General features: G+C 47.5%; 3 protein-coding genes across 3 annotated transcripts; all 3 read left to right on the top strand.

Moving 5' to 3' along the window:
- Positions 1-247: 247 nt before the first annotated feature.
- HOXA10 (homeobox A10) lies at positions 248-2,763 on the top strand. The gene is made up of 2 exons (XM_066568565.1): positions 248-1,067; positions 2,489-2,763. Exons 1-2 carry the CDS (start codon positions 248-250, stop codon positions 2,761-2,763), a joined length of 1,095 nt encoding a protein of 364 aa, XP_066424662.1.
- A 6,625-nt stretch (positions 2,764-9,388) lies between these two features.
- HOXA9 (homeobox A9) lies at positions 9,389-11,304 on the top strand. Its single transcript, XM_066568508.1, has 2 exons — positions 9,389-9,935; positions 11,066-11,304. The coding sequence occupies exons 1-2, from the start codon at positions 9,389-9,391 to the stop codon at positions 11,302-11,304; spliced, it is 786 nt and encodes a 261-aa protein (XP_066424605.1).
- A 7,023-nt stretch (positions 11,305-18,327) lies between these two features.
- Positions 18,328-20,038, top strand: HOXA7 (homeobox A7). The gene is made up of 2 exons (XM_066568417.1): positions 18,328-18,703; positions 19,755-20,038. Exons 1-2 carry the CDS (start codon positions 18,328-18,330, stop codon positions 20,036-20,038), a joined length of 660 nt encoding a protein of 219 aa, XP_066424514.1.
- The last annotated feature ends 6,423 nt before the right edge of the window (positions 20,039-26,461 follow it).

Genomic DNA, 26,461 nt, shown 5'->3' with positions numbered 1-26,461 from the left:
CGGCTCCCGCCTGGGCGCAGGCGCTCGCCCATATGGTGGAAGTGCGCGCGCCCGTGTGTATGGAAATCCATATTACACATTAATATACATCTATCTTCCAAATTCAGAGGTCGACCTGAGAGCAGCTCTGTGCATACGAAACCAGACGGGGAGGGGTTGCTGGGGAGGCCCGGGCTTCCATTGGCTGCGGGCGCCTGCCGTGGTGCGGGGGTATCTCTCATCATATTCAGCATGTTTTGCACAAGAAATGTCAGCCAGAAAGGGCTATCTGCTCCCTTCGCCAAATTATTCCACAACAATGTCATGCTCCGAGAGCCCGGCTGCAAACTCTTTTTTGGTAGACTCCCTGATCAGCTCGGGCAGAGGGGAAGCGGCGGGAGCAGGAGGCGGAGGCGGAGGAGGAGGCGGCTACTATCCCAACAGTGGTATCTACCTGCCACAGGCGTCCGATCTGTCCTACGGGCTGCAAAGCTGCGGACTTTTCCCCGTTCTGGGCAAACGCAATGAAGGTACTTCTCAAAGCATGGTCCCCAACTCGCACTCCTACGTGTCAGGGATGGAAGTGTGGCTAGATCCTCCCCGGTCCTGTCGCATGGAAGAGCCGGAGAGCCAGCAGGCCACCTCGTGCTCCTTCGCTACAAGCATTAAGGAGGAGAGCTCCTACTGCCTCTATGACTCAGAGAAATGCCCCAAGGGCTCGGCCGCCACAGACCTCGCTCCCTTCCCCCGGCTGAGTGCCGAGGTCAGCCCAACCAGCGGCGGCGGCGGGGTCCCCGTCCCGGGCTACTTCCGCCTCTCCCAGGCTTATGGCACTTCCAAGAACTACGGCGCGGGGCCAGCCGGGGCTGCCCCCTTCCCTCCGCAGCCCCCCGGCCGCTTCCAGACGCCTCCATCTTTGCCTCCCGTCCCGGAGCCGGGGAGGAAGGAGGATGAGGAGCGCTCCCCAAGCCCCTTGGCGTGCGTCTCCCAGAGGGAGGACGAGACCCAGGCTTCATCTTCCACCGCAGAGGAGCTCTCTCCAGCTCCATCAGAGAGCAGCAAAGCTTCTCCAGAGAAAGAGCCTGTAGGTAAGCGAATGATGATGGTGATGGTGGTAGTGATGATTAAAGAGAAAAAAAAAAAAAAAGAAAGAAAGTAAGAAAAATAGTCGTTGAGGATCATAGTGGCATTGAAATGGCGAAAGGAGGATCCCAGCTGCCCCGCGGGGCTGCCAAGAAGCGCTGCTCAGACTGACCTTCTGAACTTTGTAATATTCGGGCATGGGGTTGCCGTAAAAATTAATGTCCATCCTATAGTTTAAAACCCTTAGAGCCTCCGCTATGGGCAACTTTAGCCTGCATGCTGCTAAAACATATAGAAAAACAAGATCAATCTCTCCCCCGTGATGTGAAGGTGCGTACCAGATAACAGAGATGTTTGTAAAGCATCCAAAATAAGCAATAGGCAGTGCCAATAAATAAACCTATTAACGCGGTAAGTTATATTTTACGATCCAGAATGCTTTTCGGAATAACAACCGCGCTGAAATGTGCCATCTATGAGCTGCTATCAAATTAGACTGATGAATGCACGGCGAATATCCTTCAGCATCTACACTAGATAACAGAGCTGTTATTTATACTTTTCCTTATTTATTTCCCTTTCGCGTCCCCATGGCAAAAAATAACTCCCCTTCCCCGGACAGCAGACTTAGCAGGAGCTTCTCTCCGTCCGCCTTTCGGACGCCCTTTTATTCCTTTCAGGCGACCCGTTGGAAAGTAGCATTTAAAGAAAAGGAAAAAAAAAAAAAAAAGGGTCACCGAAAAACTGTTAGAGAGCCAACCCCAAACCACTAACCACTCTGAGCCATTAAGGGATTGGTGTTACCTCTTTCCCAGTCAGTTCCACTGTTAGAAATCACCTCAAAACGTTTTTATTGTTGTTATGACCGCATTTTTTCTTTCCCGAAATGGTTGGAAATGAGAAGGCCATGGCGAAGCTCTCCGGAAAGGCAGGGGCTGAAGGCGGGGAGGCTCCGGCTCCCCAGCTCACCTTGTTTTCCACCTCCGTAGCATGCTTACAAAATCCGGATCCGGAGGCTTTGTTTTTTGGAAGCAGGTGCCTGGGGGAAAGGAAATAAGACTGAAGGCCCTTCAGCAACTGCCCCCAGTACCAAAGGGCTCGGAATGGCCGACAGGGAGAGGGTAGGAGCTCGTTTTGGAGGGTCGGAGATAAACTACAATCCGGGGCACGCTGCCCCGCCAGAGGCTGTCCGGAGGTTTTTGAGCAGTGCCAGTTCTTACCCGGACATATCCAAAACCTTTGGGAAACCGTTCTGAAGCTCTCGGTTCCCTCAAGGACACCCCACATTCCAATTCTCCGCAGCTGGCGGAGCGAGCCCATCGCACACACAGACACAGGCACACGCACAGATGCTCCTTCCTTCTCCCCCACAGCTCTTTGCCTCCTACCCGATGGTAACGTCCATTTTTTACTTTCTCAAAACTAGGCAATTCAAAAGGAGAAAATGCAGCAAACTGGCTCACGGCAAAAAGTGGCAGAAAGAAAAGATGCCCCTATACCAAGCATCAAACTCTCGAGCTGGAAAAGGAGTTTCTATTCAATATGTACCTGACTCGTGAGCGTCGCCTAGAGATCAGCCGCACAGTCCACCTCACAGACAGACAAGTTAAAATCTGGTTTCAGAACCGCAGAATGAAACTGAAGAAAATGAACAGAGAGAATAGAATTCGGGAGCTCACAGCCAACTTTAATTTCTCTTGATGAACCTATAAACACATCTTTATGGTTTAAAGAGCCAGTATCATTTTCCTAGGCTGTATTCATCCGCACCTGTATGGATTAACGATTTTAGGCGCTCTCAATATGTCCTTAACCTCTTAAGAGCTACTTTGGGGGGTGGGCGGACTAAACTCACGCTAAAGCACAAAATGCCGTGTGTGAACCTCCCGTCTTCCTTCAGCCTTTCCCGGGGCCAATTTGTTTCCTCTAAGCTTTGAAACACAAAAATACCATTTCAGGAGCTGCAAATATGTTTCTCCCTATCTGTCTCTCTGAAAAGTAAACAATCCTAGTTAAAGGTGCATACATTTAAAATATAAGTGCTGTAACTTGGACTGTACGTAGCTGCACAATGAAGAATTTAAGCGTTGCCATATTTCTATATATTGGGAGCTTTCCCCTTCTCTGTTTGCCTTTTCTCCCCCTCCCCCTTTTTTCCTTCGAAAAGCGGGACTTAAAATAATGAAATGCAGGCATCCTTTAAAAGGGTTTCACGGGAACGGGTGTTAGGAATTATTTTTCTTTCTTTTTTTTTTTTTTTTTTACACTTTACCTTAAAAGCCAATATTACAGCTTTAAATTTGGCCAGGAAAATGAAATATCTTCTCTTTAAAGGTATAAAAGATTTCGTTTTGCTCATGGACTAAATTATTACACTTACCTCTGAATTTCTCTCGCTGGTTGTAGATATTTACTTAATGTAGTTTTGCTTAAATATGTGAATTTGGTGATTTTCTTTTGTGTCTATATATAACGTTACCATTGGTAACGCATGACAAGCACACAGAAATTCCCCCTTGAAAAGAAAATAGTCACTTTTTTCCTCACTAATTTCACTGAAAGTATATATCCTGAACATCAGATGGACTTTCTGAGCCAGAGTCTGAGATTGCGAGGGAGAATATGTTCGTCTTCCTTTATACTGTGAAGTTACATTCATTAAAGGGTCAAACATATAGGTCAAAAAATTAAAAAAAAAAAAGATTAAAAAAAAAAAAGAGAAAGAAGGGGAAAAGCTATAAATACAGATATGGATAAATGTCTATTATTATTAAAATGCCGATACTGTTTTAAGCAAATGCATTCTATCGTTATTATAAATGTTAGTTCTAGCTATATCTAGTTCTTACCTTAAATCGGAATAAATTAATATTGTAATGCTGCTGTGCGTGAAAAAGACGATGTTTATGTTCTCATAGAAGAATAAAAAACCGTGGAATGAATCCTTTTAATTTTACCTCTTTTTGTGACTGTTTATCCTCAGGTTCTACTTTATGTCTTCGAGAACTTTTACAACAGGAATAGTTGCCTAAACCCCCTGCAATTACTTTAGGAATCTATTTAAATATTACCTAGACGGTCGTAATTTGTCTGGGCCATATAGCGATGGTGCTCTAAGGTTTGTCGGCTTTTGTTCAGTTTTATGACTTGCTAGTATATCTGGATTGTTGCTGTCTTGAACGAGTGGTTTCAGTTGACTGAGGAACTGCATAGACTGAGGAAGCAAATTACTATTTCTTGAGGGTAGGGAAACGATATATTTCTTCTCTTTTTTTTTCTTTTTTTTTTTTTCCTTTTTGTTAATCGAACACCTACAAGTGTGCGGAGATCTTTAATTCCAGAGGACGTTGACAAAATTCTAGCTTTATCTCAGGGCTGAGAAGAAATCGTAAAGGTGAGATCATGGGAGGGGGGGAGACCCCAGCCTCGCCTCCCTGCCAGCGGGCCCCTCCAGACAAGGCTATTCCCTACCTGGCTGCATGGGGAAGAGCTTATTTCACACAGGCTGCCTTCCTTTTTTTTTTTTTTTTTTTTTTTTTTTTTTTTTTTTTTTTTTTGCATCCTCTCTTCCTTGCTGCATGTTTAGCTAACAGGGTCTTTGCACAAAGGGAACCCAAAAAGAAGGCTGGAAGAAAACAGACAGCTAATGCTTCCTTGCAAGGGTATATGTATGCCGGGAGGAGGGGGGGGACAGACTTTGAACCCGGGCTGGCTTCTTGGGAGCCGTTAGCTTTTCGTGATGTAACATTGTCGTGCACGGCCCTTTTTTCCCCGATTACATCTGCATGGAAAGGCGAAAGCTGCCCGCGCGTGTGTGTGTGGGTGGTTGTTATTATATTTTACTCTTGTTTTCATTAACCCACCCGAGGCTGGCCGAGGGGCGCGGAGGGGCGCCGGCGGGGTGGGCGGGAGGGCGAGAGGCATGTTTTAGTCACGTTTCTGGTTTTATTTTCGTAGCGGGATCCTTGCGTTAAGGACCACGGCAATGGGGAAAGTAATAATTAGCGCCTGAGAACTGCTCTGTGGTTTAGGTAGTTTCATGTTGTTGGGGCTCCACCTTTCTCTCTACAGCACGAAACTGCCTTAATTACTTCAGTTGATATCATCACCAGGTATGCTTGGTGCGAGGGTCCTTTCTACCCGAAGAAATCTTAGCGCTGAAATGAACTGTAGGCGTCAAGTCCCAATGCCATTGTTTCCCATCTGCAGCGGAGCCTCCTTTGATTCCTCAGATAAACACGGCAGCCGAGGGGGGAAGCTTGACAAGTTCTTCAAGGTTAGCTAGCTCCTAAGCGAGTCCCTGCCTGCTTGCGGGTTTTTAATATATCTCGTTGGCTGCATTCAAGGTCAGGTGCGTTTTTGCATTCCGCTCGGCGTGGGTCGAGCTCGGGGGGCCGGCGGGAGGTGGGTGGCTGTTTTATTTTTCAATCTGGATTTATTAAAAACCGAGATACCTGAAAGCGTGCCTGGGGGAGGGGGTGGGGAGAGATCAAATCTACCTGCCCCACTCCAGGCGTCATCAAAAACTGGGGCCCGGAGCGCAGCGCCCGCGGCCGGCTGGACCCACCGGCGGCGGGGGTGCCCGGCACCGCCGGCGGCTCTCGGCCCCCGCGCTGGGGAGGCCGGCGCTGCCGGAGCCTGGCGCACGGCTCGGCCGGCTCCGCGCCTCCGCCGTCGGGCCCGCTACCCCGGGGCTGCCCCGCGGCCCGCAAGGCCTCGGTTACGATCACGATTGCAGTGCGGGCTCTCCGCGGCGGCGGAACGGGCAACAGCGACCTCTCCGGGCCCGCTGCCGTCGCCGCCACCGCCGCCTTTTGTGTTCGCAGCGCGACCGCGGGCAATGGGCGGGCTCCCCCCGGGCCCTCCGCCAGCAGCCAGCGCCGCCGCGGCCGCGGAGCGGGGCACCCTTCGCGGAGGAAAGGAGGGCGGGGAAAAGGACAGAAAACTCATTCGTGGCTCTTTTATTTCTATTTCTTTTTTAGCTGTCGTGATTATGTTTGCCTTAAAAAAATAGCAATAGTAAAACCTAAGAACTTTTTCGAAACTTCAGGCTGGGCTGCAGGAGCTCAGATGAGTTTGGATAGCGGATTTCAGCCATACTCAGAAAAGCAGTCGTCCCCGACCGGGGCAGGAGCAGAGCTCTGCATTGCAGTCAAATTTAAGTGCTTGTGTTTGCCTCTCCACACAAGGTCTGACGAGCTATCTGCATTGTCTGTGTACATTTCGGAGAGTGTATTTACAGTTCTGTGTTTGTGTGTGCCTGTATGGCGTCTTTTGCCTCTGCCCTTTTGATTCCCAGTTGAATCGCCTCATCCTGATTTTGGACTGCTTCCTCCAAATTCTGAATCATTTTTTCTCTTCACTGTGCCAAAACCCCTCCGTGGCTTCGTACCACCACTGGTTCCGTGAGAGAGGTCTGCAGTGGCAGGAAACCCTGGGAAAGGCGATCCTGAACTTCCCGTTCAGGCGAGATCGCCAACGCCCGCGAATTCCTGCCCCGCGCCCGCGTACGCTGAGCGCCTCCGTGGTGCGCGGCTAATGAAGCAGCGCTTGAAGCTGCCCCCCTGCTTAAAAACCGACGGGATCCTTCCTGATGCAGCCTCCTGGTGCTGGAGTTAGCGGAATAGGAGCTCTGCTCGTTCGGTTGTGTTGGGATAGAGGACAGGGAGTACTTTTATTCGGACATGATCGCTCCAGCGCTGCTTCGTTCCTGGGAATTCTGGTTTCATATAGCATTTTAATGTCAATGTCTGTTTCTGCCCTGTTTGAGGTCTTTTGCCCCCGATGGTGGAAGTCACCAAAACCTTAAGTAATTTGCAAAGTAAATTGATGAAGCGAAATCGCCTACGTGGCTCATATGAAAAATGTACTTTTGGTGAAAATGGACCTAAAACCGCGATAAAAGAGTCGAATATCCCAGCGTAATTATCAGCAACGTGATCGCGTGAAAAATATCTAATTATTTGCTGTGTTTCTCCTCTTACTTTCTGTACAACCTCTCCTGCCTCTTGGATGTTGGCAGCGAACAAATGCGGAATTTTACAGGGGAAATAAAAACGCAGTCACGTTCTTTTAAGCGCTATTGTTATTGTTATTCATTTGCTATTAGTTTTGGTGACGAACCAAAAAAATAAAACCCGCTGCTGAAGTTGAGAACCCAAATTCGAATATAAACATCCAGGACTCCTGCAGCTAAGATTATTTTTTCTGAATGGAAAAGGAAGTTCTACAATCACATTTCACCACAGCTGACTCTTAATAATAAATACAAATGACGTGGAGTTCCGTCTTTCCAGGAAAGAAATACAATTATTTTTTTCTATTACGGAGTGTCTATACAATGGGGAGAAAAAAAAAAAAAAAGAGAGAGAGCTTTATTTGCATTTTTAAAATTGTTAGAAAATAACGGGCCCCTTGTTTATTGAGATCTTGAACTGTTCCACGATTTTCGAACTCTAATGGGGGATAATAGTTTCATTATGAGCCTTTGTAATTTTGAATGTGGGAGACAGCGGTGTTAAAATAGGCCCTCTGTAAGATTTCGGATTAAACTGTTGAGAAGACATGAAAAGAAAAAGAAAGAAGGAGAACGAGAGAGAGAGAGGGAGAGAGACAGCCCACATAGCGATGTAAAACTAATTAAAACCACACTTTCGCATGCACAATATTTACACGCGATTCTAATCATTACTCAGTCGTCCCTGCCATTTGCTGGGCTCTATTTTCAATACAAGATATTTCGAGTAAATTGAGCCTCTCACGGAGATTTTTTTTTGTGCCCTCTGCATCTTAGTGACCGCGCTCCTTCGCCAGCCACGGGGATAAACAGCGTCAATGTCCGCCAGGGAGAAACCAGGGAGTCGCAGGCACATGTTTGCCAAGAGCTCAGCCACTACTTTAATTCCTAACACTGGACTTGGATCTGGCCGCCTCTTACTTTCCCCCGCGCACCCTCCCCTCCTTCTGCGGAGGATTGTAACCCTCCGCTCGGCTTCCGATGCCGCTAGCGTGTGTCCTGCAGTCACAGGAGGTGCCAGCAAATAAATAACTATATTTGCACATAAATTTGATTCACCAGAATGCCGGACGGCCGGCTGCGAACGCCCCTTTGATAGCCGCCTGGAGAAGCAGGGTGCCTTTCGGCAGAGGGGAGACGGGGCATTTTCTCCCCTTTCCCCCCGCTGCTTCCCTGCATAGTTGAAGAATTAATTGTGGTGATAAATACCGCCGCCCGGCTCTGCCCGCAGTCCTTCCCATCCCGGCCAGGACGGCGGCTCCCTCCGGCCACCGCCGCACCGCCGCCCAGCCCCGGCTCCTCTCCCCGGCCTGGCGAAGGGGTCCCCGGTCCAAGGGCAGGGGCGGCGGGGAGGACGAGGAGGATGTTTCGGTCACTGCCACACCGTGCCCGGCGGGGTGGGGTGGTGAAGTGCAGTTTGGTGCGGGCCGGGCTAAATACCGAGCCAGCGCCTGCCCCTGTCCTTCTCCGGCCGGGCGGGGAGGGCCGGCTCTGCGCCGGGGTTTCGGAAAGGGGATACGTTGAATTTGACTTTCCGCTGCCAGCTCTGAACCGAACGGAACGGTATTATTTACAGTGGGTTCCCAAACTAAACACAATAGTATAATTTAACCTTTCCAAGCACTCGTAAATTTTTACTGCTGTGAAACACAGCGATGCAAATGAGCGCGCTCATAGTTACTGACTTAATAACAACCCCGTGGCTCCCGAAACAATAACTCCTTATGAAATATAATAAATGTATATTTAAATACAGTATACCGCAACTACTATTTTGCTCTTTTTATTGCTTCGGTTATTGTATCGTTTTATGTGAAGGTCTCCGATCACAAGGGTGGAGGGATTTTTTTCCGCGGAGAACACGACCCACTGATGGGATGATTAATTTTGATATAAAATAGTCCGCTTAAACGAAAAAAAAAAAAAAAGAAAAGAGAAAGAGAGAGAGAGGGGAGAGAGAGAGGAAGAGAGAGAGAAAGAGGGGAGGGGGGCTGTAATACGGAATCTGATCTTTTAATCTCAGTTGGCCGCAATTAAAACAAACCCCGCCGTATAACTCAAATATCCCTTTGCATAAAAACATATGGCCTCGCTATAAAAATTATGGCTGGAAAACACTGACCCATTAATAGCCCGCGGACTGATTTATACTTTATTGTTCTGCTACCCCGCCACGTGACAGGCGCAGCCAATGGGCGCCTGCGCTGCCCTCAACTTATTACTGACTCTACTTCTCCGCCAGCACCAAGTTGTTACGTGAAACCCGCAGCCCCGAACCGCGGCGGGTCCGCCGCCGCCCGCCCGCCCGCCATGTCGGCTCCCGGGACCCTCAGCAATTACTACGTGGACTCCTTCCTGGTGCCGGAGGGGGACGAGCTGGCGGCGCCCCGCTACGCCCCCGCCCCGCTGGGGCCGCCGCCGCGGCCGGCGGCGCTGGCCGAGCACCCCGAGCTGGCCCCCTGCAGCTTCCAGCCCAAGGCGCCCGTCTTCGGCCCCCCCTGGAGCCCCGCGCACCCCGCCGGCGCCAGCGGCGTCCCCGCCGTCTACCACCCCTACGCGCACCACCAGGCGCCCGTGGCACCGCCCGACGGCAGGTACATGCGTTCGTGGCTTGAGCCTGTGCCGGGCTCCTTGTCTTTCCCCGGGTTACCTACCAGCAGGCATTACGGCATTAAACCTGAACCGCTGGCGGCCAGGAGGGCTGACTGTACCACGTTTGACACTCACACTTTGTCTCTCTCTGATTATGCTTGTGGTTCTCCTCCAGTTGATAGAGATAAGCAAAACCACGAAGGCGCATTCTCTGAAAGCAATGGAGAAAGTGAGGCAAACGGAGAGAAACCGCAGATCGATCCAAGTAAGTGGGACGGCGAGGGTAATGGACTTCAGGGCTCTGCGCCGGCCGCGGGGAGGTGTCGAGGCACTGGGGCTAATTACGCGGCCGAGCACCGGCCGCTGCCGCCGCCGCTGCGCCAGCCCGCCGGGGTCTGCCATCTGCAGAAGCCAGCGCTGCCTTTCTCAGGCTCGAACGGGATCTAGGACGGCTCTGGCTTTCCTGGGTGAAAGGAAAACAAAAACCCACCCTACAAATGCAACTTAAAAAAAACATAAAAAAAAAAAAAAGGAAAGGAAAAAAAAGAGGGAGAGAGAAATGCAATAGCCGCCCATCCTCACTCCTGCCACCCCAACAAACTCAGCAGGACGTGCTCTCATCCTCCTGCCTCGCCGCGCTCCCAGGCGTGGGCAGACGCCGGGGAGACGGGTGCCTAGAAAGCACTGGATATGAATCAGATCTTTTTTGAGACGGCTCTCAGGACGGGGCGGCTATTGCTGGGCTGAGAACAGAAACCTCGCCGTTGACTTGGTTCCTCCCCTCCCCCTTTCTTCTCCTCGGTGGAAAACCCCGGGCTGGATGCTCCCAGGACTACGAGACTGGTGGCAAAGCGCCTCGGGATTACTATCGCGATTAACGCCGTGCGAATAAGGGTCCTAAGAGGGCGAGGGTTTAATTATGCCAGCTGTAGATTAACTCGCCAGCTCCCTGGGTTTTGCCAGGGATGACACAGGAGAAGGTAGAGATTAAAAAGACAAACAATTTCGATGACATGTTGATCTGGCTGGTTACTCCCCGGGCTGGCAGCTTGAGGTGTGGAGAGGCCAGGAAGGAGGGAGGGAGTTAGAGAGTGAGGAAGAGAGAGGAGGAGAAAGTATTTAAAAATTGTATTCTCTCCAAACAATAAAAAGGGCCAGGGGAGGCGGGGGCAACGGGGCTTTGCCGCGTGTGGTTGCGTGTGACCTCCCCATGTGTCTGTATTTTGGAGTCCATTGTGCCTCACGAGCCTCTGTGCCTGGGGAAATGAGAGCCACGTCCCAAACACGAATACCGGGACACCTGATGGGCTCTTTCTGCGTGGATTTCCCTCCCAGCCCCCTCCCTCCACCTCCCACCCTCCCCCTCAGCCTGAACTTCTGTTGTTTTCGTTGTAGATAATCCGGCTGCAAACTGGCTCCACGCAAGGTCCACCAGGAAAAAGCGATGCCCTTACACCAAGCATCAGACACTGGAACTGGAGAAGGAGTTTCTGTTCAATATGTATCTCACTAGGGACCGTAGATACGAGGTGGCCAGACTCCTCAATTTAACAGAGAGACAAGTGAAAATCTGGTTTCAGAACAGGAGGATGAAAATGAAGAAAATCAACAAAGATCGAGCGAAGGACGAATGACGGCGACACGTGGGTTAAAATGAAAATGCGTAAAGTAAAAGAAAAAAAAAGAAAAAAGTTGAAACAAACAAACAAACAAACAAAAAAACATCCCCTCGAGCCCTGCCATGCAATGCGTCTGGGTCCAGGCCTCATTTTTCCCTTGGCAAATTCTGATTATGATTGTACAATGATAGTCACAGAGGCCAGATTGCCAGGAGAGGTACAGTAAGACTTTTAATTTTCTAATAGGAAAGAAAAAGGGGGCATTAGCACGAAAAGGCTGTCTAACTGGCTTGTATAAATCTACCTGTTTCTTCACTTATGGAAAGAAAAAAAAAAAAGAAAAAACTACCTTTTCATAATGCACAACTATTTACGGACTGTATAGTTTAGTCTACGTAGTTAATTTTATTCGCTTTTTTGCGTGGCAGAGAGATCTCTGCTCTAATACTTGAACACTGTGTTTTATTGTGGTAATTATGTTTGTGACTCAATTTATGTGCTTGGGTGCTGTACCGGATGTAATGGTGTAAGCTAGAATTCAATTTGAACTCAGGTTGTTTATTATAAAAATTGCATAGAGTATAGCTCTGTAGTGTATTAAGTCTTTTCTGTATAATTAGACAGTTAACCTTTGATTGTAAAATATATATATTATATATATCCCAATGCAAAATAAAATTTAAAAAAAGGTAGAAAAAACCGTTCGTTCGGGATGTCTGGGAATTATGGTTCTCAAAATATGAAGCAAGTCATTTTAGTATGCACAGTTGATACATATATAGTACTGTCTTTGTCGGTTGTATATATAATCTATATATTAAAAAAAAAGTAAATAAACAGACTAGCTTAAATATTGTTTTTGCACCAGTGAGCAGTTAGCAGATTTCGGAGCTATACGTATATGTGAAAAGGGTAACTACCTATGGTTTATGTTTGAATTTTAATCGAATGATTTGATGGTTATTGTAATGAAGGTTAATTTTATTGATAATAAATTATACATTATAAAAACCTACATTTGGTTATTGTAAATTTGTATCCATTAAAAAAAAAAAATCTGGGAAGTTATGTCAATGCAGAACGTACACTGTCTATTTTGAAAGTTACCTCATGGCCTACTGACCAAATCGTTGTGTTGAAATGATATTTAACTTTTTGCCAAATAAAATATATTGATTCTTTTATATTTTGTGATGTTTTAAGATTATTGAGGAGAGATTCTTCCAGCAGATGTGGCGGGGCTAGGGCAGCTGCAGAGGCGAGGGGTGGTATTATTTTAGAGCCAAGGCAAACCCACGGTTTTATAAACGCAGCCCCCAGGTGATGGAAATTTGGTCTTATTTTTATCCGAAATGGACAGATTCAGGTCCTAAACGCCATAGCTTCTCTGAGGATAGGGATTTCTTCCCCCCTTCAGGGCGTGATTTGGTAAGCTGGTGCTTAGCAGTGCGCGGAGGGAGCCCCTTGGATGGCAGCGGGGCACGGTGCCGAGCGAACGCCGTTTTAATAAAATTCGCCGCCGAGGCGGGGGAACTAGGACCAAACCAAAATGTCCGACGTTCTTCAGCGCGGACAATAATGTAAATCTGCTCAGACAGCGACATTTAAACTGAGATTGTTAATTAGCCTCCACCAGAAATGTCCAGCACTAAGTGTGCTTCCACAATCCCGGTGAGAAGGCTCGCCTTACCAGGGCGTTCATTTCAAATTCCCTGCTAGAGATAATTGCCCATGCAAAATATGTTATTTCAAACGTCATCCACTTTTTTCCTTCCCGTGCCTTCATTTTTGTAATTTTTTCCCCCCTTTTAAATGTCCCGTGGCAAATAAATACAACCCGTTGCGTTTTACTAGTGCCTCAGATTATATATGTATTTATAGATAGATATAGAAACAGATAGAATTTTACTGACAATTGTGGTAGAATTTATGGTGTCAATTTTAGTCGCTGATTTAGCCGAAGAAAAGCAGTGGGCTGGCCACAGTCTACAGCAGAGAACACGAAATTGTATTTATTTTTAAAAAGAGAAGGATGATTTCTTTGGAGTGGAAGATTTCCATACATCCCCTCCCCATTTCATCTACCCCTCCCCCGCCGCCCCAAGCCAAACCAAGCTCAGCAACAAAAGAAAATAGCAAAGTCTATGAGCTTGCTGAAATTTACCCTTGTTTTGGGCGGACATCTTACTGCTCACGGTGGATATCCTCCATAACATGAATCGCAGCACAGTTCTACATCACACAGACCCTTGCTTGCAAATATGGCGAATAACAATAAAATTCTTCTTGTTTTATGAAGGTACCTTTACACATATATACATATATATATACATACATATATATATATATGTGTGTGTATATGTATTGAAAGCAAAATAGGACGGAACACGCTTATGGTCTTGGCAGAAGTTGTTGTTAGGAAAATTCAGAGCCATACTACGGTGCAATAAAAGAAAATGACTGCTGTAACCGTTTATGGGGTGTAAAACGCTGCAGGGCTGAAGACAAAACTTAGGGAGCCGGCAAGAAGTTTACAGATGTGCAGAACCGCGGGAGAAAAAAAAATGCTTTCGACTTCACCTTAAAAAAAATAAAAGGAAATAAATCCGAGGTAAGATTTGATGAGTTCTAATTAGCAAAAGGGAGCCCGTTCTGGCGTGCACACACACAAAAAAACCCCTAATTGATCCCCGAGCCAGTATTTGGGGATGCTGGGACGCCCTCTGTTGTTGCAGACAGAGGCAACTTCAAAGAATCAGCATTAAGAGTGTGTAATAAATGACGGGTCTGCAAACTGTCTGGAATTCGGCTCTTAATGAGTTTACAACTGTCCAGCCACAATTAAGATTTTCTACAAAAGCCTTTTCATTTGTTTTGTCTGGCTGTTTTAGATAAAGCGGGAGAGCGGAAATAACAACCTTTTATTGGCCTTCCCGTGCTTAAATCCAGGCTGGGAGGTGGACATTTATCTTGCCGCGGGCTGGCGGGCCGGGGCGCGGGCCCCGGCGGGCCGGGCCGGGCGGCGGCGGCGCGGCAGTGGCGGCCGGCCGGCGGCAGGTGGCGCTGTGAGCCCGCGAAACGGAGCCCGGCCGCCCTCCGCCATCAAGCGCTCGGCCGCCTCCCGACAGCTCCTAAAATGTCGACTTTATGGGAGCATAACCGGGCTTGGGAGCTCTGAGGTGGTTTTGACAAAGGCCGATGGGTTTGAGGGTGCTTTTTGCCCCCCTTTATCCCCGAGATTTTTCCCGCCTTATCCCGCCGAGCGGGCGCCGTCAGGGTGGCGTTTGCCGCCTGGCCACGCTTAGGGCACTCGTGGAGAAAGTGAAGCTTGATCTGCACCAAGGACATACTGTGCATTTTTAATTCTCAAAATACGGAGACATTTCCTATTATGTGGTAGAGACGGATTGAGCCCTGGCACCCAACTGCCAGCTCCTTCTTTTCTCCCTTGTCCCAAACCTTTGCCTCCTCTCTGCTTAAGCTTCGAGCCTGCAAACAGGGTATCCTGATTTCCCGAAGGGCTGGTGTGAAATGAAATATTGGGAGAAAGGGGGAATTGAAGGGTTCGGGCAGGATGTAAGAGGGTCTCCCCGGCTCAGCCTGGGAGGAGAGCGCCCGAAGATCTTCACCCTTGGAGCTCTGGGGCCACCGATGGATTTTCCAATGCCCTTGTCCGTTCCGCGCGGCTGAGACAGCCGTGCGGGGAACCGGCAGTGCTGCAAAAATCTAGTTTGAAAATTATTTACCGGCCGATGAAATTCCTCAACAGCTGTCTTTGATACAAATAAAAAGCCCTGCTTGTGTCCGAAGCAATTTCAGCTCTGTGGGACCCGTTGTGATTATATTACACAGATGTGAGAAGGCTGATGCTCTGCAAACTTGACATGTCTCTCAAAGTCATTCCTAACTTGTTCTCGCCGTCTATTTTGTTTCCTCAAATAGTTTTCTTTTTTTTCTTTTCTTTTTTTCTTTTCTTTTTTTTCTTTTTTTTTTCTTTTTCTTTTTTTTTTTCTTTTTTTTGCCGCTTTGCTTTTGTTGGCTCCCGCGTCTTGAGAATGAGACTTAGTGTGGAGTTGTGGAATATTTTCAGATGGCAATTGCCAAAAAAGACGGGGGAAAAAAGTAATTGGAAGGAAAATAAATGCAGGAGGAAAGGAAGCATAAAATATGGGCTGAAGTATAAACGTTGTATTTCGTAAGTTTACGCCAGACAACTAAACAAATCCCTGCATAGTCCTCTGTAACAGAGCTACTTTCTCTGCATCTTACTTACATTTCCTTAAATCAAAGACATTCTCTTTATATCGAAATTCAGCACTGGGAATGTAGTGAGCTAGGTTTTTTTTCCCGCACTGATTCAAAGATTTAATACTTTCTAGGGATAAGGATCAACAGCCACTCCCTGCTTTCTAACAAGAGCCTTCCTATCAAATGTTTGTCTACAATGGCATTGCTAAACTTATTATGAGTAATTATTTTTTTCCTTGGGCAGTAAAATTATATTGAAATTAAAAAGTGTTTATGCATCGTCATACTAAGTAATAACTTGGCACAGCATGTTCCATTATAATCGTGGATAAATTATGGCGAGAACAGATTCCAAACCAGCAAAATCTTCTCTACTATGAACCACATCAAGATACTGCTTAGTACACAAGCCATAATCATGTAGTGCTCCCAGGTCGCTTATAACTTACGAGCACCGTTTTATCACTACATTTTACTTCCCGGAAAGCTCAGTGCCAAAGAGGGGTAGTCCAGACCTTACAAGGAAAAAAAAATACAATTAATCCATCCTAGAGGATTATTTTTTAAAGCGTGCGAGAATATTACCATGACCAAAACCTTGAAATCTGCGCCTGTTCACCCTTTCTCGATTGGAAAAAAATAAATTCAAATGCAAAGCGGATTTACAGGCACGATAATCTAGCCTGATCCTGTAAGCGACAAAACGGGAGATTTCAGAGGGTGTTTCAGAAGCAGCGTTATGCCCAACTCGCAGAGGGTGGGGGGAGTCAACAAGGTGGCAGGGACCCATGTCTAGGGGTCCTTCTAGCATTTATTCAGTGAAGGCTTTTTGATAAATCTAAACGGCTGGCAGGGAAAAATAAGCTGCAAGCAAAATACATTTTAAAAAACCGTGGCGGCGACAAACACACGTAAGCAAAGAAAAATACATAAACGTGCGAACTGTAGAGAATCAGAGAGCTCGAAATGCAACCAACCACCCAGACAATCTATTTAGTCCTACGCTATCCATATTTAAGTCTAGACATTGGTTATATTTGCTGTTTCTTTTTTCTTGCATCTTGGTATGTTGTCACCAGAGGAGCAATTTATTGGTCTAATGCCATCTACTTCAGCCTCTTTGATCTTCTTGGTCGTCGTTTTGTTTGCATCGCATTCGTTTAAGTTCTTGGGCCTCTATTCCCTTCCAGCAGCCTCTTCTGCCGGCATGCTCCCGCACCGCGATTGCGACCGCAGGGATATTGTCTAATATTGGTGAATTGGAAGAAATAGCCGAAGGGGCTCTTTCGGCGGCTTCTCCCTTAATGCCTGCGAATAATAACTGCGTTTTCACATACTTAACACTTGGCAAGCATTTACATACATACACCACATCTGCATGCTCCGAAGCACCAGTATCTCAGGGATCTGCTGATTTCAAGAATTGACTTGCTTCTGTCAGTAACCTGTGCTCATGGGGCTGCAATAACCACGCGTAAAGGGTGCCAAAGGGTGCGCGGGTGGGTGTTGGAGGTGTGCAGGGGGGGAGAGGGTGCTCCACGTTTACAAAACACAAAGTTTAGGGTCCGTGCGAAATATCGGCAAGAACAATTTTAACTGGTGAGAAAGTCTTTGTACACGGGGCACCAAACTATAATTGAAAGGAGAATTTCCGGGGCAATTCCATTGTGCTTCTTCCAGTTTATGATGTGCAATACAGGCAGGCAGTAAAAGCTGTCTTTACCAGGACTCCCTGTCTGAGGGAAGGAAACTCATTTTACGATCCGTTTAAAGGAAGGGCACGGAGCAGCATCCTCAATGGAGAGCCATTCGCATTGTTGGGGATCCCAGTGTTTAGAAAAGCAGCAACTCTCCCCGTCATGCGAGCGTACCGCTGCCGCCTAACGCTCTGGACTGCAAGGTATGTAGGGCGGAAAGGTAACTCGGGCAGGAAACAGGCGGCGGCGATTTGAAGCCATTTGCAGGCGATTTCTTCAACTCTAGAGTTTCGGTTTATTCTGTATTTTCTTCCTGAGACATTCAGAAAGTTGAGTCCTCAATTTTTTTTTTTAATTTTTTTTTGGCCATTATTTGTAGTGGGTGCTAGGGGTTTTTTGTGCGCTCTGTTGTTGGGTGGGAGTTTTTTGTTTAGTTGGATGTCGTTGTTTGTTTGGAGGTTTGGGGTTTTTTGGAGTGTTTTTTCAGTGTTTTCCCTCCTTTATTTTCCCGGGGAGGGCAACTGTGATTTTCGCCCCCCCTCGGGGAATGGCTGCTGGGAAGCGCCTTGATTTCCGCGGCTCGGCAGCCCCTGGGGGCCGGCGGGGGTGCCCTGGCACACCCTGTGCAGGGTGGCCGCCTGCTTCTTACCATTACAACGCGCAAACAACGCGGGGTGAGGGGGGTGGGGGGGGCGGAGAGGAGCCACCTCCTTTAAACCTGGCGCACACAGATAACTCCACGCGTGCACATTTAACGCTTTAAAACCTGATTTCTCCCAGCGCCCCGCGGTCCGTCAGCGCCCGGGCGGGGCGCGGTGTCCCCGGGGCCGGGCGGGCGGCGGCTGAGGGCGCTGGCGGGCGGGCGGCCCCGGCCCGTCCATGGCCGGGCACCGTCGGGCCCCGGCCGGCACCACCTGTGAGGCGGGCGGGGATTGGTGGGCGGTGTCACATGACCGGTCACGTGCTGCGGGCAGCTCGGTCCAAAAGAAAATGGGGTTTGGTGTAAATCTGGGGGTGTAATGTTATCATATATCACGCTACCTCGTAAAACCGACACTGAAGCCTGCCGGACAACAAATCACAGGTCAAAATTATGAGCTCTTCGTATTATGTGAATGCGCTTTTTAGCAAATATACGGCGGGGGCTTCTCTTTTCCAAAATGCGGAGCCTACTTCTTGCTCCTTTGCAAGCAACTCCCAGAGAAGCGGCTATGGACCAGGCGCGGGTGCCTTCGCCTCCTCCATGCCCGGCTTGTACAATGTGAACAGTACCATATATCAAAGCCCGTTCTCTTCCGGATACAGCCTGGGCTCTGATGCCTACAACCTGCATTGTTCCTCTTTTGATCAGAACATTCCCGTCCTCTGCAATGAGCTAACCAAACCCAGCTGTGAGAAAGCGGAGGAAAGCAACCTGCACAACCAGGCTGAGCCTAATTTCCGGATATACCCCTGGATGAGGTCTTCAGGTAGGGGCGAGCGGAGAGGGCTCGGAGCCGTGGCAGCCAGGCAAAGCGTGTCGCCAGGATTACTGTCAGCACAGCCTTTATGGTTTTAATTATAGCCGAGGCGCCATTGCGTAGAAAGCCCGTGGCATTGTATGTAAATGAGTATCATAAAACTTTTTATTGCCCAATTAATGGGTTCTAGCCTCGTAAATTTATTTAACTCCATTTGCTATGGAATTTTTAGCATTGAGTTGATTTGCGCTGTTTGCTATGAAAAAGCGGAGAGCTGGCTGCGGGCTCCCGGGGCCCCCACGGATTAAGCGTCTCCCCTACCCTCTTGTCGAAGTTGGGAAAAAAAAAAATCCCGCTCGCTGGGCGAGGCGGAGGGGACAGAGGCGTTCGGGAGCGAGGGACGGCGTGTCGAGGACTTTGCCAGCTCGCGTTGCCGAGACGTGCCACTCTCGTCCCCCCTGCCCTTTCCACGGAGATAAGAATCTATAGAAATGTACTAAACAGGAAAACGGAGGGGGGAGGGGGCACTGGGGCACGAGTGTGCGTGTGAAAAAGGAGAGCTCTCTTCTGGAGCTAAATGCTATGTATTGTTTACGATCCAGGCGGGATGGGTGGGGGGAGCCCACGACATTAAAATAAAATAAATACAGCCCAGCCTTCCAGCTTTTTATTTCCCCTTGCGAAACGTGAAAGTCTGGAAGGTTTTAGGGAAATACATCGCCTGGGGGAAAAGTTCCTCCTCCCAAAAGCAATTTCCTCCCCCACCTCCTCGCCTGAACGCTTTCTCTTCACTTTTTCTAGGTCTCGAGCAACTTAATTTTTGCCCTGCCTGAGCAGGGCAGTTCGTGTGGCTGAAATGTCTTTGTTAGGGCAAAGTGGGGGGGCGGGTGGAAGTCGAAGAAGGGGATCGTTCACTCTGGCTCGGCCACTTTTCTGCTTGTATGCTTGTTTATTTATTTATTTATTTATTTATTAAAAATATCAATAAGAAAAATAAAAAGAGAAAACTTTCCACTTCTCTTCTTGTCTAACTCCTGGCCGTGTGTGTGCCTGTTTTCAGGTCCAGATAGGAAGCGAGGGCGCCAGACCTACACCCGCTACCAGACCCTGGAGCTGGAGAAGGAATTCCACTTCAATCGTTATCTGACTCGGCGGCGAAGGATAGAGATCGCCCATGCCCTCTGCCTGACGGAGAGGCAGATCAAAATCTGGTTCCAAAACCGGAGGATGAAGTGGAAGAAGGAGCACAAGGAGGAGAGCTCCAGCACCCCGGCTCCCAACGAGCCCACGTCAGCAGCAGCCTCTGTCGAGAAAGTGGAAGAAGACGAAGAGGAGGAGGACTAAGGAGTCCCACTCGAGGAAGTGATCTCTTAGAATAGTGTGTGCACATGACAGTTGGAAAAGCTCCCTTTAAAGGAGAAAGAAAAAAAAAAAAAAGAGAGACTTTTTATTAAAAAAGAAATCAGTTCCCTTTAATGATCATCTTGAAAGCAAGCATTTGCAAACATGCAAACATTTCTTGGGCTGGTCTTCCAGCCTTCTCTCCACTCTCCCATACTCCCCAAACCTGCCCTATGCCGAACCTTTCGGTAATATCTCCTAAGAGCATCTTACAATCAGCTTGGTTTTTTTTATCTCCATTAACCCAAACCTGGGTGGGCTTCTTCAGGGGACATTTCAGTGGGAGAACTGCTGCTTGCACAGATAGTAAACCGTGACCTTCCGAAGTAACTACCTGACTCCATAGTCCCAATCATGTGTAAGGGGAAAAGTGCATTAGGCTGACATTAAGAAAAACTACCTAATTTTGAATAAGTAGCTCTGCACTTCTCTTTTTGTTTTCTTTTTTTTTTAATTGTTGTTAGAAAAGTATCTTAAGTAACAGCTACACTAACAAAAGGTTAAACAGCAAATAAGGGGGGGAAAATGTTCCACAAACCACTACAATCTACAGCAATTATTTGTACTACCTATTTTCCAGACTACCTACCTATATATCTTGCTCTGCCTACCTATCTTCGAAAGTATACTGTATTTTAGTAGTCAAAAGGATGTTACAAGATTACTGATGTGAATCGCGAAATGCTTTTAGACATGTAAGTGTAGTCGTTCAAAAAGCACGCATCAATAGCTTTGGTATAGAATTTGGTACCGAAAAGGCTGAATATATTTAAATTTAAAATAATATATTTATTCCAAAGCAATTATAAATGAAAACCATATGCTGCAATATATCTTTGTTCTCGATTCTTTGCTATTTCGAGAGAGGAAGCAAACACACGCCAATATTGTACAAAGCGGTTTAATATCTCCCGTTGGCTTCTACCTTCAGCTGCTTCTGCTAAAGGCCGTTTTCTTATTCTACATTGATCTTACTTAATATAGCGGAAAGTGTTCTTTGAAAAGTGAATTTAAATGATCATGTAACCACCTTTAAAAAAAAAAATCCACAAACTATTTGTCCTGATTATCTGAACGTGTTAATATGTAATACCATGAATTTTCCTACAATAGCAGATATTGTAATTTTTTTGTCATTTATATTCGTCTTGAACCTCATTTGTAAGATCATGTCATAAATTGGGAAGTATGTAATTAATTTGGAAACTTTGTAGCATGATGTATTGTTAAGAACTCTGTATAAATCCGTCTTGAAGGTTTGACTAAAGTTTATTCACAAATTGTATGTTACAATGTGTTTCGGTGTGTTCGTTGTGAACATTTGGATATGCCGTGTAAGTATTGGAAGTGGGAAAAAAAATGTCTGTGAACTCTCTTTGGAAGTGATACCGTGTTCAACTATCTCCCACGATAAATGTGTTTTATGTTACACAGAAAATAAATATGCTTGTTGACAATGAAATGTGTTTCTTTATTAAGGAACCAGTTCGAGGGAAACAACAAAAAATATATTACATAGACTAATAAAGAAATTAGACCACCTAAACATTTTTTTTTCGGTAATCAGAAAGGGAAAAAAAAACCACCAAGGTGATGAATTGATAGGAATCAGTCAATATCTCTATCTCGACTTTGTGATTTTTTTCCTCTAGCGTTGTTGATTAATAAAGCGGAAAGCCTTCTTTATGGGAGAGCTTCCTTCCACCGTGTTTCCGTGTCCTCTTGCAGTCATTACCCCAGTCCAGACGATCGGCGATCAAGTCGAAATCTCATGCAGTGAAAGAATATTTTGTAATGAACAGAAAGTGAAAGACGAAACTTCCAAGTGTAAATGATCTGATGGGGTACATGTGTGGTTTGTGTGTGCGGCTTTCGGGGGCCAGGGGGCATCACGGTAGCACGAAAATGGGGCAAAACTGCCCCGCTTTAGAAAACGTCTTATTTTTGCCTGGTACCACGTAATATCAATGAGATCTAATATTACCCCCCCCACCACCACCTTTTTTTTTCCTAATTAAAAGAAAAAAAAATCGAACCTGAAAAGTCCTTTTATTCGGCCGGGTAAATACAGGTAAGACCTGGAGCATTATTTGCACTGAAGTTCCCTTTTCTCTACTACACTCCGTTCCTGGTCAACGCACTAATTGTTATTTTAATAAAATTAGTACAAAGTCTAGGTCTTTTAAAAAACTCCAGGGCTGCCTCTGTGGTAAGATGGCGCCTCTCTAAGACCTGCCTCTTCTTAGTGATGAGGAAAAGGCCATAAATCCGTTGTTGTTTATGAAAATTTACAACTTTGCAATACAACTTTATGAGTTGTTCGGTTTTTCCATTGGTCGTTGTCGGTCATGTGGATGGTAACCGTGAACATGAACTTTTTTATAATTTCCCTTGCGAGAATAGAGCCGCATTCTTTTGCTGAGCTCTGTCCTGCTTCGGATCTCTCTGGCTTTCAATCCCCATTTCATTTGTTCTTTGTAAGGCAATAGTGAACAAAGTGTGCTGAGGTTCGGCATAAGCAGCCGCCTAGAACACAGATCCGGGATGGCAATTTCCAGTTCCCCCGCTGGAAGGTGTGGCATATTGGATTCAAAGCACTGGCGTGGCAGATTTTCAACTTGCAACCTGGCTAATTTCCTGCTTCTTCTGGCACCAAAAGGAGGGCGATTCGTCTCCTGTGCAGCCAAAGCGACAGCTGTCAAAGTCGCAGGGGCTCCTGTGAGCCAGAACCTAAAAGGTGAGAAATGTATATGACACTACTGTAAGCAGGGAAAAATGGTTTAATACGTTTAAATATTAGACATGTGCAATTAAACCAAATGGAAATGTTACCGGCCAAAAATAGAGATGGCTGCAGCTCAGCTGATTTTAACTTAGGCAGTGCATGCAAAAATATGCCTAAATAAAATGTTTGTTTTATGTGATTTAGCAAGGAAGCGGTGGATTTATTTTTTTTTTCCACGAAGTTGATTTCTTTTTGCCTTAGGCAGGGGTATATTGTGACGTTCAGGTTATTTTCTAATAATTCAGTTTTACAGCATCAGTGGAGGGGATTTTTTTTCCCAGCACGGGGGGAAAAAAGTGATATCCCCAAACATTTTTTAATATTAATTCGCAGTATTAACTCATTAGCTTAAATTTCATTTGCGGTCGAAGAAATTTAGATGTGATTTATTTTTTTACTATTTCAAAAAAAAAAAAAAAAAAAAAAAAAAAAAGGAAAACAACAGCCAAACAGCACAATGTCTCCTAGCTTCTCTGCCATGTCCGGGAGGTTATTTCTAGACGGGGGGAAACGGCGCGAATGTGGCTTAGATTTTCTTTATCAGATCGAGCGCTGCCTGCATAAATCCCTTGCCCCGCCGTGGGTCCGCTGCCGGCGGCTCGCGGCGTGGGCGGCTTGCGCGCCTCGGGTGCGCGGAGCGGGCTTGGCGGCGGCTGAACCCATTTCAGCGCCGGAGACGGAGCTTTCCCCCCCCTTTCTCTCCTTGTTGTGACTGTTACGGTGCGGCGCTGGGGCGGGGGAGCGGCGGCCGGCGGGCCGGTGCCCCGCGGTGTGCGCCGGCGGGGGGCAGCGGGGACCCGGGGACGGCGCCCCCGGCTCCCCCGCCGCTGCCGCCCGGCTCCGCTCCCGCCTCCTCACGGCGAAAGAGCGGCTCGGAAGGCTTTAAACGGCGGCTCCGGCTCCGGCTGTGCCGCCGGGCTGATAAAGCGCTGGATTTGCATTGCATTGCGGTATCCGCCGGACTGGAGCTGCAGTGAGCGCCGGATTATTTATTGCGGTGGCGGGTGCTCAGTGCTGCCACGGCGTGGCGGGACGGCGGAGGCGGGCGCCGAGTAGAGCGGCCCCCGCAGCCCCTGGAACAGCAGCGCTGGCTGCTCGGGGGAGCCCAAATAAAAGACCAAGAGGAAAAAAAAAAAAATAATGCGGCCTACCTTTTACTGTGGGAGTATCGGAGCTCGCCCCCGGGCAAAATATTCCGGCAGGACCGGCTCTGCCCACTCCCCTTCCCCTCCGATTCTAGCTCGGTGTGTGTCAACTGCAAGTTACCACGGTGAGAGCCGGCTGGGGAGGACCCGCCCGCGTCCCCCCGGCCGGGCTCTCTGTACCCCGCCAGTCTAAACAACGGTCCGCCTTGCCCAAACTGTTTGGATTAGGAGCTATTAGTTAAAGGTTGGTTTTGATGACGCTGGCGAGCACGAGGATGATTTGAAAGTGGTTTTATATACGAAGAGAAGGAGGCTTTTAAGCTTAAGAGGGTAACTACTCCCGCACCTGTATCCGAAAGTGGCTGGGGTCGCGGACGCGTTTGCGGCGGGAGGAGGAAGGCGGAATGTTCTGTGGAGGAGGTGCTGGGGGTGCGTGGGATTACGAAAACAAATAAACGGGGTATGAAATACACAGGTACGGCAAAGTGTGACTTTGTTGCAGTGGCAAAATGCAGCGACTGGCTTTCTTTCTGCTTTTCAGAGTGGGGGCGGGAATGGCGAAGGAAAACTGCTGTGAAATGTGTCCAGGCCGGACATTTCCTCGGCAGACTTGGGGGGCAGCAGATTATTGTGATTCGGGGTTTTCTGGGGTAGGGGGAGGAGCGGAAAGGACGCCTGAATGTGACTGAAGCAGAGATTGCGGTGCAGATTGCTTGGCTGTCACTGTAACTACTCGAACACGACCCAGTCAGGCAAACGTGCAGATTTCATTCCTTTTCGTGTTATGGGATCGGCGAATAAATGTTTTCGGTGCCTGCGATCGGGCTTTCACAACTTGGTTTGGACGCAAAGAGTAACTTGAAAAACGGGAAAGAAACAAAAAGGAATGGAGGAGGGGAAAAATCAGACTGTAGTCCATGCTACAAAATGTAAATATAACTAAGCCTGGAGAGATTTTTATTTTAAAATTTGTTTTGGTCTTCGTGTGATGTATTCAAACAAAAGATCGTCTGCCCACAACTTTTTGGAAGTAAGGCCGGTGGGGTTTGTTTGTCCCGAGTATTCTTTTTCTCATGGTGCGTTTTCGTTCTGACTTACTGGCGAAAATATGCTCTTTTAAAAGCCTTTTCGCATTTAGCATGCTGTGTATGAGTGCTTGCTTGCTGGAGTTTCCTCCTTTTTAAACTCTATTCTCACCGAGTAAAAAACCCCTTATTTTTCCGGAGAAATCTGCTTTTCAGGAAATACATGTTTCTGAAATGACCTCTCAAAGCATGCAGCTAGTGAGCTGTAATTCTACCAGGTGTGTTTGTTGATTAGCTGGGCTGAAGAGGTTAAGGAAGTTGAAAAAAAACCCGAAGGCAATCAACATCTGAATGTGAAAGTCCAGCTGAGACTGCAAACAATACAAACTATTGTGGAGCGATGTTTTAACTCACTACTGTTTTATAGGTATCGTAATCTGCCCCCGGAAATGAGACAAATAGTCTCCCAACAACAACAAAACTGTCCTTTGAAAGCTGCTTTAGGAAACGCTGCTCGTACGAATGTCACTTTACGTGACAGAGCGCGTTTAAAATTAGTCCATTCAATCTGTTGTAATGGGCAGGGATTATGAGTAAACACATATTGGAATGAACAACCCCATGTTATCTGCAGCAACTGCAGGGTTACGGCTGAATTAAACCCGCATCAGCGAATTTCATCAGAACAGTTACTGTCCGAGCCCTGGGCCAAGAATTATATTTCCGCTATGGGGTAACTGCCATATTGAAAAATGAAGGTGGAAATGTTTGTTTCGTGTATTGTTCTTCCCCTCTTAAAGACACAAATCTACGTTTAATCAAATTATCCCGAGCAACAACGAAACCGATTGGCTTCCGCTGAGTCACTAGAGGGGTTGTATTAATTAGGAATAGTCCTACTGGCTCGTTTTTGAATTTGAATGTTTGATACCCTCGGCTCTACTCTGGCGGGAGGAGGGTAGACTTGGGGAGAACAGACACATGGAACTTCATCTGGGCTGCCGGGGGACGCCGGGAGCCCATGCGGCTCTTCCCGAGGCCTCCTCGGGCACTTGGTGCAAATCAAAAATCCCACTCCCCAGAAGGCCACCGCCCCAACCTCCTAATGCTGGGGATGTTCATTAAGATACGAGACCTCTTCCACTGCAGGACGCGTTAGCCTCTCTCACAAAAGCTGGATTCGGCGCTGGGACGGGCTCCCTGAGCTCCGAAGGGAAGCCTTAGTGGAGGGGCAATTTTCGACCGAATGGATAAATAAATGCGTTTTAGAATAGCTTAAAAATCCTTGAATGCAGTTGTGGCATCGCGACGGCAAAACGGAGAGAGGCCGGGTCCCCCCCTCGCCCCCCAGGCTGCGCGGCGCTCCGCTCCCCCTTTCACGTGCTCCCTCCTCTCCAAAGTTTCCCTTCGC

Source organism: Molothrus aeneus, chromosome 1, assembly GCF_037042795.1.
Source record: "Molothrus aeneus isolate 106 chromosome 1, BPBGC_Maene_1.0, whole genome shotgun sequence".
NCBI classification, from domain to species: Eukaryota; Metazoa; Chordata; class Aves; order Passeriformes; family Icteridae; genus Molothrus; species Molothrus aeneus.
The sequence above is the reverse complement of the archived record's forward strand: the minus strand, read 5'-3'. Positions and strand labels throughout refer to the sequence as shown.